We start from the raw sequence: 19,902 nt of genomic DNA, 5'->3' as shown, positions 1-19,902 counted from the left end.
ACACCTGTCTATATAGGGTCCCACAATTGACAGTGCATGCAAGAGCAAAAACATGAGGTCGAAGGAATTGTCCGTAGAGCTCCGACACAGGATTGTGTTGAGGCACAGATCTGGGGAAAGGTACCAAAACATTTCTGCAGCATTGAAGAACACAGAGGCCTCCATCATTCTTAAATGGAAGATCTTTCTTCACCACCAAGACTCTTCCTAGAGCTGGCCACCTGGCCAAACTGAGCAATCGGTGGAGAAGGGCCTTGGTCAGGGAGGTGACCAGGAACCTAATAGTCACTGACAGAGCTCTAGAGTTCCTCTGTGGAGATGGGAGAAACTTGCAGAAGCACAACCATCTTTGCAGCACTCCACCAATCAGGCCTTTATGGTAGAGTGGCCAGACAGAAGACACTCCTCAGTAAAAGGCACGACAGCCCGCTTGGAGTTTGCCAAAAAGGTACCTAAAACTCTGACCATGAGGAACAAGATTCTCTGGTCTGATGAAATCAAGTTTGAACTCTGGCCTCAATGCCAAGTGTCACGTCTGGAGGAAACCTGGCACCATCCCTACAGTGAAGCATGTGGGTGGCAGCATCATGCTGTGGGTATGTGTTTCAGCAGGAAGGACTGGGAGACTAGTCAGGATTGAGGCAAAGATGAACGGAGCAAAGTACAGAAAGATCCTTGATGAAAACCTGCTCCAGAGCACTCAGGACCTCAGTCTGAGGCGACGGTTCACCTTCCAACCGAACAACTCCCCTTAGCACACAGCCTAGACAAAGCAGGAGTGGCTTTGGGACAAGTCTTTGAATGTCCTTGAGTGAACCAGCCAAACCCTGGAATTGAAACCCATCAAACATCTCTGGCGAGACTTGAAAATAGCTGTGCAGCAACGCTCCCCGTCCAGCTTGACAGAGCTTGAGAGGATCTGCAGAGAGGAATAGGAGAAACTCCATAAAAATACAGGTATGCCAAGCATATAGCGTCATACCCAAGAAGACTCAAGGCTATAATCGCTGCCAAAGGTGCTTCAACAAAGTACTGATTAAAGGGTCTGAATACCTACAGTACTTCTTATTAGTGACCTTTAGTGATGGAGTGCCATATGATGACCTGGTCTCCACAATCACCCGACCTTAACCCAATTGAGATGGTTTGGGATGAGTTGGACCACAAAGTGAAGGAAAAGCAGCCAACAACTACTCAGCATATGTGGGAACACCTTCAAGACTGTTGGAAAAGCATTCCAGGTAAAGCTAGTTGAGAGAATGCCAAGTGTGTGCAAAACGGTCAAGGGAAAGGGTGGCCGCTTTAAAAAAAAAAAGTATTGAAACCTGTTTTTAAAGTATTCCTGACCTCGCGTATGATCTCTTGTGTTCTTAAAGCAAAGGTCATACGCTCCATGTGGTGTATTTCTTTTACATTGTCTATCCATTGTGTCACTGTGGGAGGGTCTTTTTGTAGCCATTTCCTAGTGACATCCTTTTTACTGGCTGCAAGTAGGACCTTCAAGAGGTACTTTTCTCCAAGTACAAAGAAATGAATGTTTGTTCTATATCAAATCCCATTATTTTTCCAATGTTAGATCTTATTTCTCCCCAGTAAGTTTCGATTGCGGGGCAAGTCCAAAAGATATTATGGTGGCTGCTTTTGAAGAATCTAAAATATATTTAATTTGTTCAACACTTTTTTGGGGGGTTACTACATGATTCCATATGTGTTATTTCATAGTTTTGATGTCTTCTGCAATGTATAATATAGTCAAAATAAATCAACCCTGGAATGAATTTTTGCTTCCGAACTTTTGACCTGTACTGTATGTAAATGTAATATTTCATTTTTAAAATTTAATTATACATTTGCAAAAATGTCTTACCCTGTTTTTGCTTTGTCATTTAAATCGAATCACATTTTGTCACATGCACCGAATACAATCAGTGTAGAGACCAAGGTCATCATATGTTGAAATGCTTACTTACAAACCCTGTGGGGGTATTGTGTGTAGATTGATGAGAACCCCCCCCCCCCACACACATTTATTCAATTTCAGAATTATGCTGTAACTTAACTTTTGAAAACTGAAATACTTTCTGAATGCACTGTAATTCATATTATTGTTATAATCCTTATTTTAGAAATCCTTAGCCCCTCTCTGAAGGCGTAGAAGGCCCATTGTTCCCCACTGTGTTTGGGTTAATAATCATTTGTAGAGTGGCTCTATTTTCCCTCATCATGCAATTTTTCACTGTATAAAGAATCTGAAATATTCTGAAATATGAACACAGAAATACTGAACATTTTGAGCTCTTATTATAGTGGTGATTTGACAAAATTACAAGCAAAGTCTTGAATTGAACATTTTTCTGTGCTCGGACCCCTTGTTCCCCTCCCGGTCTCGGTCATGACTCTGTCTCATTCCCCCTCCCGGTCTCGGTCATGACTCGGTCTCGCTCCCCCTCCCGGTCTCGGTCATGACTCGGTCTCGCTCCCGGTCTCGGTCTCGCTCCCAGTCATGGGAGGGGGAGCCATGACTGGCTCCCCCTCCCAGTCTCGGCCATGTCTCGCTCCCCCTCCCGGTCTCGGCCATGTCTCGCTCCCCCTCCCGGTCTCGGCCATGTCTCGCTCCCCCTCCCGGTCTCGGCCATGTCTCGCTCCCCCTCCCGGTCTCGGCCATGTCTCGCTCCCCCTCCCGGTCTCGGCCATGTCTCGCTCCCCCTCCCGGTCTCGGCCATGCCTCGCTCCCCCTCCCGGTCTCGGCCATGCCTCGCTCCCCCTCCCGGTCTCGGCCATGCCTCGCTCCCCTCCCGGTCTCGGCCATGTCTCGCTCCCCCTCCCGGTCACGGCCATGCCTCGCTCCCCCTCCCGGTCTCGGCCATGCCTCGCTCCCCCTCCCGGTCTCGGCCATGTCTCGCTCCCCTCCCGGTCTCGGCCATGTCTCGTTCCCGGTCTCGGCCATGTCTCGCTCCCCCTCCCGGTCTCGGCCATGTCTCGCTCCCCTCCCGGTCTCGGCCATGTCTCGCTCCCCCTCCCGGTCTCGGCCATGTCTCGCTCCCCCTCCCGGTCTCGGCCATGTCTCGCTCCCCTCCCGGTCTCGGCCATGTCTCGCTCCCCCTCCCGGTCTCGGCCATGTCTCGCTCCCCCTCCCGGTCTCGGCCATGTCTCGCTCCCCCTCCCGGTCTCGGCCATGTCTCGCTCCCCCTCCCGGTCTCGGCCATGTCTCGCTCCCCCTCCCGGTCTCGGCCATGTCTAGCTCCCCCTCCCGGTCTCGGCCATGTCTCGCTCCCCTCCCGGTCTCGGCCATGTCTCGCTCCCCCTCCCGGTCTCGGCCATGTCTCGCTCCCCTCCCGGTCTCGGCCATGTCTCGCTCCCCCTCCCGGTCTCGGCCATGTCTCGCTCCCCCTCCCGGTCTCGGCCATGTCTCGCTCCCCCTCCCGGTCTCGGCCATGTCTCGCTCCCCCTCCCGGTCTCGGCCATGTCTCGCTCCCGGTCTCGGCCATGTCTCGCTCCCGGTCTCGGTCATGTCTCGCTCCCGGTCTCGGTCATGTCTCGGTCATGTCTCGCTCCCGGTCATGTCTCGCTCCCGGTCTCGGTCATGTCTCGCTCCCCCTCCCGGTCTCGGTCATGTCTCGCTCCCCCTCCCGGTCTCGGTCATGACTCGCTCCCCCCCTCCCGGTCATGACTCGCTCCCCCCCCTCCCGGTCATGACTCGCCCCCCCTCCCGGTCATGACTCGCTCCCCCCTCCCGGTCATGACTCGCCCCCCCCCTCCCGGTCATGACTCGCTCCCCCCCCGGCCATGACTCGGCCCCGGCCATGACTCGGCCCCGGCCATGACTCGGCCATGACTCGGCCCCGGCCATGACTCGGCCCCGGCCATGACTCGGCCATGACTCGGCCCCGGCCATGACTCGGGCATGACTCGGCCCCGGCCATGACTCGGCCATGACTCGGCCCCGGCCATGACTCGGCCCCGGCCATGACTCGGCCATGACTCGGCCCCGGCCATGACTCGGCCATGACTCGGCCATGACTCGGCCCCGACTCGGCCCCGGCCATGACTCGGCCCCGGCCATGACTCGGCCATGACTCGGCCCCGGCCATGACTCGGCCATGACTCGGCCCCGGCCATGACTCGGCCCCGGCCATGACTCGGCCCCGGCCATGACTCGGCCCCGGCCATGACTCGGCCCGGCCATGACTCGGCCATGACTCGGCCATGACTCGGCCATGACTCGGCCATGACTCGGCCCCGGCCATGACTCCGCCCTGCCATGACTCGGCCCCGACTCGGCCACGACTCGGCCTCGGCCACGGCCCCGACTCGGCCCCGACTCGGCCTCGGCCACGGCCCCGACTCGGCCACGACTCGGCCACGACTCGGCCACGGCCCCCGACTCGGCCCCGACTCGGCCACGACTCGGCCCCGACTCGGCCACGACTCGGCCACGACTCGGCCCCGGCCCCGACTCGGCCACGACTCGGCCCCGACTCGGCCACGACTCGGCCCCGGCCCCGACTCGGCCACGACTCGGCCTTGGCCCCGACTCGGCCACGACTCGGCCTCGGCCACGACTCGGCCACGGCCACGACTCGGCCCGGCCACGACTCGGCCACGACTCGGCCCCGGCCACGACTCGGCCACGGCTCGGCCCCGGCCACGACTCGGCCTCGGCCACGACTCGGCCATGACTCGGCCATGACTCTGTCTCGCTCCCCCTCCCGGTCTTGGTCACGACTCAAACTCGATTTGCTCTGGTCTTGAATCGGTCTCGTTTTAGGTGGTCTTGAACACAACACTGCTTATTACACATTTATGAAACAGACTAGACAGCTAGTACTGTATAAATCTTTGGCTAAAATGCTGCTATCGGTACGGTACGTGGTACCCCAATGCCACGCGGAACAAACTGAGCATACATTTTCCAGAATAAATGTTCATTGATTCTCTCGTTTTAGTAGTGTCTGCTCTGAATGCAATTAAAGTAGTTGAGACATAAAAAAGAGTATCGTTAGAAAAGATCACTTCTCCTTTATTACAGTAAAATAAAGTCAACAATGTGTTTGTGCCATATGACCAATTCTGTTGCACCAAACCTCAAATGCAAATGTCGAGTTGAAACCGCTTGTCAGAGAGGAAGATGTGGTCTCTCAACATTGTTGGCGTGAGAGGCGGGGGGAGGGGCTTGGTGTTTGTAAACCAGAAGAAGAGGCGAAAGCGAGAGGTTTCACTTTCTAAAATATGTTCAAAATAAGGCCAATGCATTTCTATGGGCTTATTTGGGACCTAAGCTTGACGCCTGCCTTCCCGCCTTTGGTACAACAGCTCCCATTGTTAGGGCGGAGATGCATCTCGTCATTATACACCAATCTCTGGTGTAAATGGGAAGGTGAACACAGCACAGGAGCGAAGGAGACGAGACCAAAAATACAACATGAAAACAAGCAGACATAAATGCCCATAAAAAGAACAAAGCCTTGATTCTTGCGATACATGCGTTTGGAATATCACGCAAAAACATATATTCACATGAATTCGATATATTGCAGCCCGAACTGGTGCTGCTGTGCTGACACATGGATCTGGTGGCCCATCGTGCCACTGCATCGCTAGCTAATTCAGCACTCATTCTTCTAAACACTGTAACCCCCCCACCCTGCATTAACCTGCTCCAGCGTTACACACACACACTCCGCAGAATAGCATCACCCACACACCACAGAAAAGCACTGTGCACGCACGCACGCGCATACACACACACTATCAGAATTGCATCTCACACATGCACATACACAGTTTGTTCAGTGAGCCAGTTGGCCCAGTCAGTTAGGAGAATGTTCTCCCATCAGCACATTCCACATAGGTGGTGTCCCAAATGGCACCTGATTCCCTATATAGTGCACCACTTTTGTCCAGAGCCCTATGTGCCCTAGTCAAAAGTGGTGCACTATTTCAGGAATGGGGTGCCATTTGGTGCACATTCCTCTAGTCTCAATAAACTGCGAACTGCTTTTGGCAGGGGAGACGGGGTGGGGTAACGCTCATATCCTGCCCTTAGACCTCTCGCGCACGCACGCGCACACACACACAAACATTTCTCAAAACATGCAACAGTTTTTCCATAAGCATTATTTCTATCTCTCTCTAATACACAAACTGTAGCAAGTGTTGCTCACAAGCTGTTGGTGAGTGCAGACTTGACCAGGTCACAGCCCACTCTGTCTGCCCAGCTCCAACTCCAGGTCTGGATGTCTGCTGCTGTCTATGGTGGTGCTGTGTGGTAGTGCCAGTCTGTGCCTGTTGTTGTGTCCCACCCCATCACCAGTACAGGCACCCCTCTGTCTCTCTGTGTTAATGACTCAACATCAGTCACAGTTCAGAGCTCATGCTTGGAGTAGGCCAGAACTCTCTCTCACACAATGGAGCTCCAGTCCACTACTCCTCACTAACATCAATCTACCACTTACTGTGGCAGAGCGTGGGGCCAACTCCCTCTCTGTGTGTTTGTGTGTGAAAGACGGAAAGAGTGTGTTTGTCTGTAATGTAGGCCTTTGCGTACGTTTGTGTGTGGGTGTGTGTGTGTGTCCCTGTTTGTGTGTGTCTTGTAGTTGCTGTTTCCGTGCCAGATTTTCAGGCAGCGGTAACAATGTGTGTATCCAGGCATGAACACATTGCTGAATACTGTGAGCCCCTACAGCACTCTGACACAGAATGAAAAAGCACTCAGAACTCTCTCTCTCTCTCTCTCACTTTGTTGGTTTCTCTACCTATCACTCTGTTACTCTCCTTCTCTCGGTTACTCTTTCTATTTTTCCCACTAGGTTTTTCTTTTTGTTACTCTCTCACTCCTGCAGTCACTCTTACTTTCTCTCGTTCTTGTGGCCCCTGCCCCTTTTCTCTGATTGACGTTGAAAATAATACTGTCCCCAAAAACAACCCACAGCAGTAGTTCTCTCATGTTCAATAGTTGTTGTTCTACTCAGTAATATCAAGCGCAGAGAGAGAGAGATGCCGGTGCCTTCAAGATAAAACACACACCACCCCAGGCCCAGCAGCTTATCAAACGCATCCATCGGTCTCTCTCTCGCTCCCTCGCGTTGTTTGTTCCTTCTCACTTCCCCAACCAGTTTCTCTCATTGTACGTTTATCTTCCTCTAGTCTGGGCTGCAGCACACACCACCCCTGTCCCTCCACAAGTCAGTGGGAGTTGTAGTAGGAGGTGGTGTAGGGGTATAAAGCCGTCCCAGACAGGTTCGGCTGGCGCCTAGTAGAACCTGGCTAAGCAAACTGAACGAGTGTGCTCGCTCGCATACTCCCTTAAAGACGTTTGCTTGAAAAGGGGAAGAGCAGAAATAGTGCTGGTAATACTCAACTACGGCCAAACAAGGAAGTGACGACGACACCCAAGCAAGGAAGAGGCGCGCTGTAGAAATAATATGGTGTTCACAGAGAGACACTTGACTGGCGAGAAAATGGAAAATGGCCCGGTATCTACTAAATTCACTTTACCTAGCAACACATATAAAAGGAGAGTGAAGGGAGAAGATAGTCAGTGTGACCACTCCACAGAGAAGGAACAACGGAGGGGGGGGTGTATGCCATGCTGGCTCAACAAATGCACCCAATTGTTGAGGAGCAACATTTTGTGTACTTCAGGATGAATTGGCCTTTACATGCTAGTCTTTATATGATGCAAGGGCTGGAATCGTAGAGGTGCAGGTACTTCTGTACCTCCTCGACCAAGCGACGCTGCAAGTTGTTGTCGTTCGCCATTTTGAATCCACACTGAGTTTCGGCTGAATCGAGAAGAAGAAGAGCCTCGATTTACCCTTACATTTGACGAATCACAAATGAAGGGGCGTAGACTTCGGCTCCCGAAGTTCGACTTTGCTCAAGAATAAATGACATGTGCACGAACAGCCAGAAAAAAAACCTTGCCGAAGACCAAAACCGTACATAATTCATGCACAAGCTGTGTCGAACTGTTTTGGATGGAAGCATGCGGATGCCTTAAAGGGTAACTCTCAACCCCAATTTCAGCCTTTGCCCATTGTTATGATGGATGTAGCTATGAGTATAAGCGTGTAATCCTCATAGCCTATACGTTTTCTTTCTTCGTAAAAGCACAGTAAGCAGAAACGTTGAATTTGGTCATATGTGGAAATGTGCCTTACTGCTTTTAAAAACAAATGTTGTGATACGTCAGTCATCTAGTCAAGGAAGCATCATGCAAAATATTTTGGCACACCCCACTTATCAAGACCATTGCCAAATAAGGCGCACCGTCACTTGCTTTTATAGTTAGTTTTGAGGTGGTACCACCCAGCACATCTATAAGGGAGTGTATTTCATGCCGAAACCCCCCCCCCCCCTTGAGATGACTGAGAGGCTCTACATCACAATTTCAATGGTAGAGTTGAACCATTAGGGGCAAAAAGAGCTACATTTCCTACTAAAATATCAAAATACATCACTTTTGCAACAAACTGTCAAAATGAAGACCAGAATTGACATGTTTCACTATAACTAAGCCTAAAACATCTGAGTTTCTATTTTAAAAAAGTTTTTCAAATCATCACAGTTTTATGGGAGGTTTAGGAGGAATGGGATGCGGAGATACAGACCCCCAGGCCTCTCTACTCCACTTAGACTGACTCTTATCTCTCCCTGTGACGCTATCGCTGGTCACAGATAAGGGGATGTGTGTGAGTGTGTACGCGCCTGTGCCTGCCTGCCTGCCTGCCTGCGAGCCCGTGCGTGTGTGTGTTTTGGGGGAGCCTAGGGAGTGTTTGGACTTTGCTCTTTGCAGTTGTGGGAGGGCTGGGCCAAACGCTCTCCCCCTTCCCCTCTACCCCCACACCCCCCCTAGAGAATGAAGAATAGGGGAAAAGAGGAGAGGGGGGAGTTGGGTTCCATGTGAAACTACCTCCCATTGCTTCCTCTTTGCCTTTTTTTGCCATGGCTACAATCCCAAATCGTACCCGAGGGGCCATAAGTAGTGCCCTATATATAGTAGGGAATAGGGTGCCATTTGAGATGCAAGCCATGTCCATGTTTACTATTCTGTGGCTCGATTAGCTACTTTGGTATTGTTCTCTGGTGGGAGACTATAACCGTAGCTGTAATAACTTTTGTTAGTTGCTTGTCCTGCCCTGGGGTTTGTGTGCTCTTGTCATATTTGTCCACTAAGGAGGGGAAACGATAATCTTACCTGATCCTTTTTTACTCAATATTATTATTCATTATTCACTGTGTGTTTATTCCACGTGTCACTATTTCAATATTTGTTCATTTTTTCTACTCTGCATTGTTGGATAAGGACCCTGAAGTAAGCATTTCACTGTTAGCCTACACCTGTTGTTTTACGACGCATGTGACAAATGAACATTAGTTTCTGTTTGCAGTGAGCCACAGGACATGTGAAGCTGTACCCGAAGCTGACGGAATCTCCCCTGGAAGGTTTTTTGAAGTGTGTTAGGATGCCTGAGAGTGGTTGAGCGGTCAAGGTTGCCGCCCTCGGCACCTAGGCAATCCCCTGACCGCATGGGATCGAAACCCAGTCCCAACACACTTCTCTGTCCTCTATCGGTCTCCCTCCTTATTTCATTTTTCTCCCTGTTAATAAAACTGGAAAAATACAGGGGGTGGGTGATGACCAGCGTGTGCATGTCTATAATCAGAGACTTTTTAGAGTTAGTGTTCTCTCAATCTTGATGCCCTATATCTTAATTGATTGTAATAGTGTTTATCAGTCAATCAAGGCCTAATACTCAAACCCCAGACAGTCAGTGTGTGTGTGTATTGATTTGTTGATTGATTGATTGATGGTAGTGTGTGTTGACTGACTGGTGACTGACTAATGTGGCTGTGTCCTGTTCTCTTCTCTGCTAGGTGACATCACACAGAAGGGCTATGAGAAGAAACGAGCCAGGCTGCTGGCCCCTTTCCTCCCTCAGATCACCAGTAAGTACAGGCCTTTCTCTTCTCTCCTTCTCCTCCTCCTTCTCTTTTCACCTTCCTCAGTAATACGCATCTCCCCCTCTTATATTTTTCTTTCTGTCCCTTTTGTCGTTGTCCTTTTATAAATTCTTCATATGACATCTCCTCTCTCGTCTTTTCAGTCCCTTCTCTTCCTCCACTATTGTCTTCCTCCTCATAGCTCTCTTCTTCTGACCTCCCTTGATATTTGTCATCCACGCACAGATGATATAGTAGCAGAGAGAACAAGACATGACTATCTGTTTTCAGCCTAACCCCAGACTCAAACAAATGCCTTTTCAATCCAACTGACAGCAATGACCAAACTCATCAACTAAGTCAGTTTTGTACCAACAAGTCATTTTTATAGGGAAAGAATGCACAGATAGACCAAAACTGTTCCACAAATAGTGGGTTACTGAACTGACTCCATGATTGGTTTTCCACTATATCTGTTTTTGACCTCCCTCTGTTTGTTCCTATGGCGATGGGAGAGTTTATGGCTCTCTGCTGCACTCTAGTGGTGAATGATGGAACAGCGGCATTGCTGCTCAAACAAAGTACAATGGTGGATGCTTAGTGAAATCCTTCAGACGACCCTACCCTAAAGTCTTACTCTAAACATAAGCCGGTACCTAACCTTTACCGTTTTAAATTTCAAACGAGGACATGGTTAATATAAATCTAGCTGTTTTTTTCTATAAATTGGCAGGACAGAACGGCAGCGTCTCATAAACCCAAGGGCCGGGGGTATGTGTCTCTTTGTTAACAGCTAGTGGGCAATCTCTAATATTAAGTAAGTCTCGAGGTTCTGCTCGCCTGAGTTAGAATGCCTCATGATAAACTGTAGACCATACTATTTACAAGATATCTATATTTTTCATACCAGTCTGCTTACCACCACAAACTGATGCTGGCACTAAGACCGCACTCAACAAGCTGTGTAGGGCCATACATTTACATTACATTTAAGTCATTTAGCAGACGCTCTTATCCAGAGCGACTTACAAATTGGTGAATTCACCTTCTGACATCCAGTGGAACAGCCACTTTACAATAGCCATAGGTAAACAAGAAAATGCTCACCCAGAAGCGAAGCTCCTAGTGGCCAGTGATTTAATGCAGAAAAAATGAAATCCATCTCACCTCATTTCTACCACCATGTCACCTGTGCAACTACAAGGGAAAAAAAACAATAACCTTTACTGCACACACAGAGATGCATACAAAGCTCTCCCCCGCCCTCCATTTCGCAATCTGAGATTAACTCTATCCTCCTGATTCCTGCTTACAAGCAAAAACTCAAACCGGAAGTACCAGTGACACTCAATTCAGAAGTGGTCCGATGAAGCAGATGCTAAACTACAGGACTGTTTTGCTAACACAGACTGGAATATGTTCCGGGATTCATTCAATGACATTGAGGAGTTTACCACGTCAGTCACCGGCTTCATTAATAAGTGCATCGACAACATCGTCCCCACAGTGACCATATGTGCAGTTGAAGTCGGAAGTTTACATACACTTGGAGTCATTAAATCTCATTTTTCAACCACTCCACAAATTTCTTGTTAACAAACTATAGTTCTGGCAAGTCGGTTAGGACATCTACTTTGTGCATGACAAGTCATTTTTCCAACAATTGTTTACAGACAGATTATTTCACTTATAATTCATTGTATCACAATTCCAGTGGGTCAGAAGTTTACATACACTAAGTTGACTGTGCTAATTTACATCATTTGAGTCAATTGGAGGTGTACCTGTGGATGTATTTCAAGGCCTACCTTCAAACTCAGTGCCTCTTTGCTTGACATCATGGGAAAATCAAAAGACATCAGCCAAGACCTCAGAAAAATAATGGTAGACCTCCACAAGTCTGGTTCATCCTTGGGAGTAATTTCCAAACGCTTGAAGGTACCACGTTTATCTGTACAATCAATAGTACGCAAGTATAAACACCATGGGACCACACAGCCGTCATACCGCTCTGGAAGAAGACGCATTCTGTCTCCTAGAGATGAACGTACTTTGGTGTGAAAAGTGCAAATCAATCCCAGAACAACAACAAAGGACCTTGTGAAGATGCTGGAGAAAAGAGGTACAAAAGTACCTTATCCACAGTAAAACGAGTCCTATATCGACATAACCTGAAAGGCCGCTCAGCAAGGAAGGCCGCTCACTGCTCCAAAACCGCCATTAAAAAATCCAGACTACGGTTTGCAACTGCACATGGGGACAAAGATCGTACTTTTTGGAGAAATGTCCTCTGGTTGGATGAAACAAAAATAGAACTGCTTGGCCATAATGATCAGCAAGGAAGGAGGCTTGCAAGCCAAAGAACACCATCCCAACCGTGAAGCACGGGGGTGGCAGCATTATGTTGTGGGGTTGATTTGCGGCAGAAGGGACTGGTGCACTTCACAAAATAGATGGCATCATGAGACAGGAAAATTATGTGGCTATATTTAAGCAACATCTCAAGACATCAGTAAGTTCAAGTTTGGTCGCAAATGGGTCTTCCAAATGAACAATGACCCCAAGCATACTTCCAAAGTTGTGGCAAAATGGCTTAAGGACAACACAGTCAGGGTATTGGAGTGGCCTTCACAAAGCCCTGACCTAAATCCTATAGAAGATTTGTGGGCAGAACTGAAAAAGCGTGTGAGCAAGGAGGCCTACAAACCTGACTCAGTTACGCCAGGAATGGGCCAAAATTCAGCCAACTTATTGTGGGAAGCTTGTGGAAGGCTATCCGAAACATTTGACCCAAGTCAAACAATTTAGAGGCAATGCTACCAAATACTAATTGAGTGTACAGTATGTAAACATCTGACCCACTTGGGAATGTGATAAAAGAAATAAAAGCTGAAATAAATCACTCTACTATTATTCTGACATTTCACATTCTTAAAATAAAGAGGTGATCCTAACTGACCTAAGACAGGGATTTTTTTTACTAGGACGAAATGTCAGGAATTGTGAGTTTAAATCTATTTGACTAAGGGGTATGTAAACTTCCGACTTCAAATTTATCATTACGTTCCCCCCATTCAACTGTGTCCACAGAAAACACAGAACCACAATGTAACATAGCTGAGGTAAACTGGGGAGAACAACAAACCAATTGAACAGAGAGCTGTGGTCAACTGGGGAGTAGAAACAACTAAAGACCCAAGAGGTCCCTCTGGGCCACTGGTTCGAGATGACAAACAAACTAAAAACTGTGAGCTACTTCCCTCAAATCCTGTTAGGCCATATCTGCTTTCTTCTGCTTTTTTTCTGAGCAGTACAGGGATGGTCACACCACAAACTCGACATGGACATCATTCAGTGGTACTCTGTTGGCTGACTAACTGACTACCTGGCATCGTGAGTTTAGAGCTAGATGAATCAATTCTACAGTATCTACATTATTCAGGCCCCTTCCCCTTTTCCACATTTTGTTACGTTACAGCCTTATTCTAAAATTGATTAAATACATAAAAAATCCTCATCAATCTACACACAATACCCCATAATGAGAAAGCGAAAACAGCTTTTTTGATATGCATGTTCATTAATAAAAATGAGAAACAGAAATACCTTATTTACTTAAGTATTCAGACCCTATGCTATGACACTAGAAATTGAGCTCAGGTACATCCTGTTTCCACTGATCATCCTTAATTAGAGTCCACCTGTGGTAAATTCAAATAGTTGGAGATGATTTGGAAAGGCACACACCTGTCTATATAAAGGTCCCACAGTTGACAGTGAACGTCCGAACAAAAACCAAGCCATGAGGTCGAAGGAATTGTCCGTAGAGCTCTGAGACAGGAAGGTGTTGAAGCACAGATCTGGGGAAGAGTACCAAAACATTTCTGCAGCATTAAAGGTCCCCAAGAACATCACCACAGCACGATGCTGTCACCACGCCTTACCATTAGGGATGGTATTGGCCAGGTGATGAGCGGTGCCTGTTTTCCTCCAGATGTTATGCTTGGCGTTCAGGCCAATTCAGGTTCAATCTTAGTTTCATCAGACCAGAGAGTCTTGTTTCTCATGGTCTGAGAGTCTTTAGGTACCTTTTGGCACATTCCAAGCAGGCTGTCATGTGCCTTTTAATGAGTTGCTTCTGTCTTGCCATAAAGGCCTGAACCTCCTGAGGTTTTGGCTGATTTCTTTTGATTTTCCCATGATGTCAAGCAAAGAGGTACTGAGTTTGAAGGTAGACCCTGAAATACATCCAAAGGTACACCTCCAATAGGCTAATTGACATCATTTGTGTCAGAAGCGTCTAAAGCCATGACATCATTTTCTGGAATTTACCAAGCTGTTTAGACAGTCAATTTAGTGTATGTCAACTTCTGACCCACTGGATACAGTGAATTATAAGTGAAATATGAATCTGTCTGTAAACAATTGTTGGAAAAATGACTTGTGTCATGCACAAAGTAGATGTCCTAACCAACTTGCCAAAACTATAGTTTGTTAACAATACATTTGTGGAGTGGTTGAAACACTTAGGTTGGAGTCATTAGAACTACTTTATGTAAACTTCCGACTTCAACTGTAAGTGGTCTGTTAGTTAGTAGTAAGGTTATATCAAATTAAATGTTATTTCAAGAGTTACCTGACCAATGCAAAATTGTGTGTCTGCGTGTCAGCGAATGTTTGTGTGGGTGTGTTAGTGCTGGGCGGTATATTAAATACATTAATTTGAATGTATTTTTTTGCGATAAACCTCGATTCTGTATTGCAGAATCGAGGTTTAGTTTTCATTTTTTATGAGCGTTTATGTACGCTTGTTCTCATGTTGTATTTTTGGTCCCGTCTCCTTCGGTCCTCTGTGCGCCTTTCCATTTTTAACAGAGATCTTTATATGATGACGAGATGCACGTCTCAGCCCTAACAATATGGGAGCTGTTGTCCCAAAGGCAGGAAAACAGACGACACGCTTAGGTGTAAAATAAGCCCAAAGAAAAGCATTCGCCTTATTTTGGACAGATTTTAGAAAGTGAAACCTCGCACGCCAACAACGTTGAGATATCACATCTTCCTCCCTGACAAGTGGTTTTAACTCGCTATTTGCATTTGAGGTTTGGTCCAACAGAATTGGTCATATGGACTCAAACACATTGGGACTTTAGTTTACTGTAATAGAGGAGAAGTGGTATTTTCTAATGATACCCATTTTATGTCTCCTACTTTAATTGCGCTTAGAGCAGACACTACTAAAACGAGTGTCATTGAACATTGATTCTGGAAAATGAATGCTGTTTGTCGTGCGCAGCATTATTGGGGTACCATGTACCGCTAGCAGCATTTTTAGCCGAAGACTGTTATACTAGCTGTTTAATCTATAGGGAATTGGCAACTCGTTTTCATTTTGAGAAATAAGGTTGGTCACTTGATTTCAACATCTGGACAGGCTAACGTGTTTTTCAAACAGTTGGAGATAGACAGAAGGGTGTGTTCAAAGCAATCCAACTGTTCAACCTTGTTAGCTAGCAAATAGTTCCAAGTTGGCTAAACCTGAAATATGAAGATTAGCTGGCCAATCACTAGCTCGTGGGCTTGAGAGATTGTTGATAAGACCTATAGTTCTATAGTCTAATACCTGCTACAAGAAGTCAGTCATTATTAGTGGATGTGCATTATGCATGGTTCTAGTTAAGTTTGTAACAAAAAATGGCATTTTCATAGACTGACTTGAAAGCCAGATCAGTGATCATTGCAAAAATAATTAAATTCAGTCTATAAGACCTTTAATTGTACAATGAAGCAAATTTAAATTAAACAAGAAAAATGGAGATGTAGCAGATAGCTGCTAGCCATCATGAAAATAGATCAGGCTAATGCTTGCTGTGCTAGCCCACCAGTGTTTTTATCCACAGCTGGACACGTGCGTCAGGTGTGAGATGTTTCCACACAATCACAGAAGGAAGATACGGTGTAACAGTAAAATGGACAAGGTATTTGTCTGCCCTAAATGCACCACCATCAAGCAGTTTAGGGAAGAGATCCTCCGTCTGTTAGCTCGGTTGCAAGAAAAGGATAACCTGCTTTCTAAGTTCACCGACCTAGCTGTAACCCAGGCAAACCAAATCTCCGTTTTAAATGCCTCCTGTAATAAAGCTGTCAATGAGTCGGGTGGCGTTGATCTGTCCCAATCCAACGGACCAATGTTAAGCTCAACTCCGAAGCCCAGTGGCACCCCCCTCCCCCACGGCTACCACAGTTCAGCAGGTTGCTTCCCCATCGGATTCCATCACATCCACCACATCATTGTGGGAAGATCGATGGTGAGAGATTTTGGACTGACCAAGGTCCACTATCACTCAGGAGTCCGTGCCCATGACATCAACTCCCTAGTGCCGACGGTTCTGGCCAACTACTACAATATTGCCACCATTGTCACTCACGTAGGTTTTAACGACTTTCGTTTTAAGCACTGTCGCTAGCACAGGGAAGAGAATAGTTACCTCTGGCCTCCCGTGCTACCGAAAGGGTTCGGAACATTTCAACCGATTCATTGCCCTGGATGAGTATTTGAAGAAACTTATCAATGACAGGAATGTCTCTTTTTGTGACAACCTTTGTTTTCTGTGGGAGCAACCAGCACTTAAAAAAAAAGAAGAAACTGGATTCACCCTAACCGCAACATCGCAAACTGTTTTAGGGATGGACGTACCTGGTCTGTTAGTGCTCCAGTTCTCCCTTTCAAAATAAGCAAGGCAGGTCTTGGAAAGCATGTAAACACCTGTAGAAATGGCGCTATGAGTAACTTAACTTATGTTCCTTTAACTCGGGCCTTCTACCGAGTTTATACAATTGGTTATCTCCTACCATTCTGATAAATTTGGAGGCTGTCAGAAAACGTGGTTGTAATGTGGTTGTTATTCCATTGGTTACCTCGAGGCAGATGCCCCAGGGGCAGTGGCCCACACCAATTGGACATGGCGCTTTTAAATGTTAGAGCAATCACAATATTTATTATTTATTATTTTATTTATTTAACTAGGCGAGTCAGTTAAGAACAAATTCTTATTTACAATGACGGCCTACATAGGCCAAATCCGCCCTATGGGACTCCCAATCACTGCCAGTTGTGATACAGCTTGGAGTAAAATCTTTCTCATGAATGACCTCCTTATTGAGCGCAAAGTTGATTGCATGTTTCTCACGGAAACATGACTGCCCCCCGGACTACAGCTTTTAATTTATTTTTTATTTGTTTAACCTTTACTTAACTAGGCAAGTCAGTTAAGAACAAATTCTTATTTACAATGAAGGCCTAGGAACAGTGGGTTAACTGCCTTGTTCAGGGGCAGAACGACATATTTTTACCTTGTCAGCTCAGGGTAACCTTTCGGTTACTGGTCCAATGCTCTAACCACTAGACTACCTGCCGCCCCATACTCTATCAGAAAAGAGAAAAGGGGTGGGGCGACAGCCTCTATTTTTACAAATGCTTTCATTAGTAAATTTCATTTGGCAACTTTGGGTCTTTTGAGCATCATGATATACTGTTTAAATGTCGGCCACCAGTGCTGGCCGTAACCCCGTATAGGCCACCAAAGCACTGCCCCACTTTCTTCACTGATTTATCTGAGCTATTGTCTATACTCCTTCAGAACTATGAAAAAAATCAATGTGTTGGGCGATTTTAATATTCATAAGACTGCTGGACAATTAATCTAATGCCCCCCCCCCCCCCACTGACTCGGTACTGGTACCCCCTGTATATATCTCCGTTATTGTTATGTTGTTGTGTTACTTTTATATAATTTTTGACTTTAGTTTATTTGGTAAATCTTTTCTTAACTTCTTGAACTGCACTTGTTGTATTTGGCGCATGTGTGAGAATGTTTGATTTGATTTATTTTCCCTGATTGACGCAGACATGCTCAGGAAAGTGATATCACAACTTAAGCCTTCTACCTGCCTTCTTGATCCTATCCACACCACCTTCTTCAAAATAGTTTTTAATTGCATATCTGAAGAAGTGCAAGCTATTGTTAATCACTCCCTGTTCACAGGCATGCTCCCCACTGCACTAAAAACTGCTATGGTGAAACCCCTTCTGAAGAAAAGTAATCTAGATTATTCAGCTCTTAGCAATTTTCGGCCATTCTTAAGCAAAATTCTGGAGAAATTGGTATTCAAACAGTTACATGATGTTTTTAAAGTGCCAACTGTATTTCCGTTTTTTGTGCGCACCACAGCCTTAGTGGTGGCCATTTGATTAAAGTGGTACATCATCTTAGATCCAACAGAGATGTCAAACAGCTCTCCGGCCTTTTACTCTTAGATTTAAGTGCTACATTCAATACTGTTGATCATTATGTCCTTCTGGACAGACTGCAGAGGTGGGTTGGCCTAGGTCCAGTTCTACATTGGTTTAGGACCTATTTAATTGGTCGAGAGTGTTTTCTCACCCTTGGTGAACATAACTCAGAGAAAATACATATCACATGTGGCATTCCACAAGGTTTGGTTTTGGGTCCGGTACTGTTCAGTTTATATATGTTACCCCTTGGTAGCGTTATCATAAAACACAGCATTGATTTTCACTGCTACGCAGACGATACACAATTTCTGTGTCACCAGAGGATTTTAGCTTCACGGATAAATTATTCAACTGTGTTAGTGATTTAAATACTTGGACGGCTCACAGCTTCCTCCAGCTAAATCAAGACAATGCCGACGTACTTATTGTTGGAGTCAAAGCACAGAGAGAGAATCTAGCCGCACATTTTAATTCACGGGCAATAGAGATAAAACACCAGGTAAAAAAGCTATGTGTTATTTTAGATTCTGAACAAAATTTTGAATCGCACATTAGGAATGTAACCAAAAATGTTGTTTTTTTAAACACCTGAGGAACATTGCCACGCTGTGGCCGTTTCTCTGTCCGGCTGATACAGATAGACTAATCCATGCTTTTATTACAAGCAGGTTTGAATACTGTAATGCTCTCCTGTCTGGTCTACCCAAGAAAGCCATTGTTCAACTGTAAAGCATACAGAATGCTGCAGCGTGGGTACTGACCAAGACCACATGGAGAGCGCACATTACACCGGTTTTAAGGTCTTTGTACTGGCTCCATGTGAGTTTTTTATTTATTTTTTAAGTTCATTTTAAGATTCTTATATTGTTTTTTTTGTAAATCAATCCATGACTGTGCACCTCAATGCATGTCAGTCATGCTTTTAAGTTAAGCACCCAGTTGGTCCCTCAGGTCCTCTGGCACTAGCCTTTTAACTATCCCAAAGCATAGGACCAAGAGACATGGAGAGGCAGCCTGTAATTATTGTGCCCACAGCCTCTGGAATAGCCTGCCAGAGAGCCTGAGGAGGCTTAAACTGGACATTTTTAAAAGGAGATCTTAACTTCTTTAGGGTGCTTTGTAGTAGTTTAGTTTGTCATTCTTTCGTTTTTTTAATCTTATGTTTGTTGTATAGAAAATGTTTCAGCATTTATTTTCTTGTAAAGCACATTGAGTTCCATTCCATGTCTGAAATGTGCTGTATAAATAAAGCTTGATAAAGCTATAACAGCCTCCACTCTTCTGGGAAGGCTTTCCATTACTGATGGAACATTACTGCAGGGACTTGCTTCCATTCAGCCACAAGAGCATTAGTGAGGGTTGGGCACTGATGTTGGGTGATTAGGCCTGGCTCACAGTCGGCGTTCCAATTCATCCCAAAGGTGTTTGATGGAGTTAAGGTCAGGGCTCTGTGCGAGCCAGTCAAGTTCTTCCACACTGATCTCGACAAACTTTCTTTATGAACCTCGCTTTGTGCACGGGGCCATTGTCATGCTGAAACAGGACGTGTCCTTACCCAAACTGTTACCACATAGTTGGAAGCACAGAATCATCTAGAATGTCATTGTATGCTGTCCTGTTAAGATTTATCTTCACTTGAACTAAGTGGCCTAACCCGAACC

At 46.3% G+C, this 19,902-nt stretch overlaps 1 protein-coding gene across 3 annotated transcripts in view; it reads left to right on the top strand.

The window, feature by feature from the left end:
- The window catches only part of LOC135528525 (disco-interacting protein 2 homolog B-A), a 76,235-nt gene that overhangs the window by 24,081 nt on the left and 32,252 nt on the right, over positions 1-19,902 (top strand). For all 3 annotated transcript variants that reach the window (XM_064957671.1, XM_064957670.1, XM_064957672.1), the window contains exon 2: positions 9,880-9,951. In XM_064957671.1, the coding sequence (XP_064813743.1) occupies positions 9,880-9,951 (72 nt within the window). The remainder of the gene's footprint in view (positions 1-9,879; positions 9,952-19,902) is intronic.

The sequence above is a fragment of the Oncorhynchus masou genome, chromosome 33 (genome assembly GCF_036934945.1).
Source record: "Oncorhynchus masou masou isolate Uvic2021 chromosome 33, UVic_Omas_1.1, whole genome shotgun sequence".
Classification (NCBI taxonomy): domain Eukaryota; kingdom Metazoa; phylum Chordata; class Actinopteri; order Salmoniformes; family Salmonidae; genus Oncorhynchus; species Oncorhynchus masou.
The sequence above is the reverse complement of the archived record's forward strand: the minus strand, read 5'-3'. Positions and strand labels throughout refer to the sequence as shown.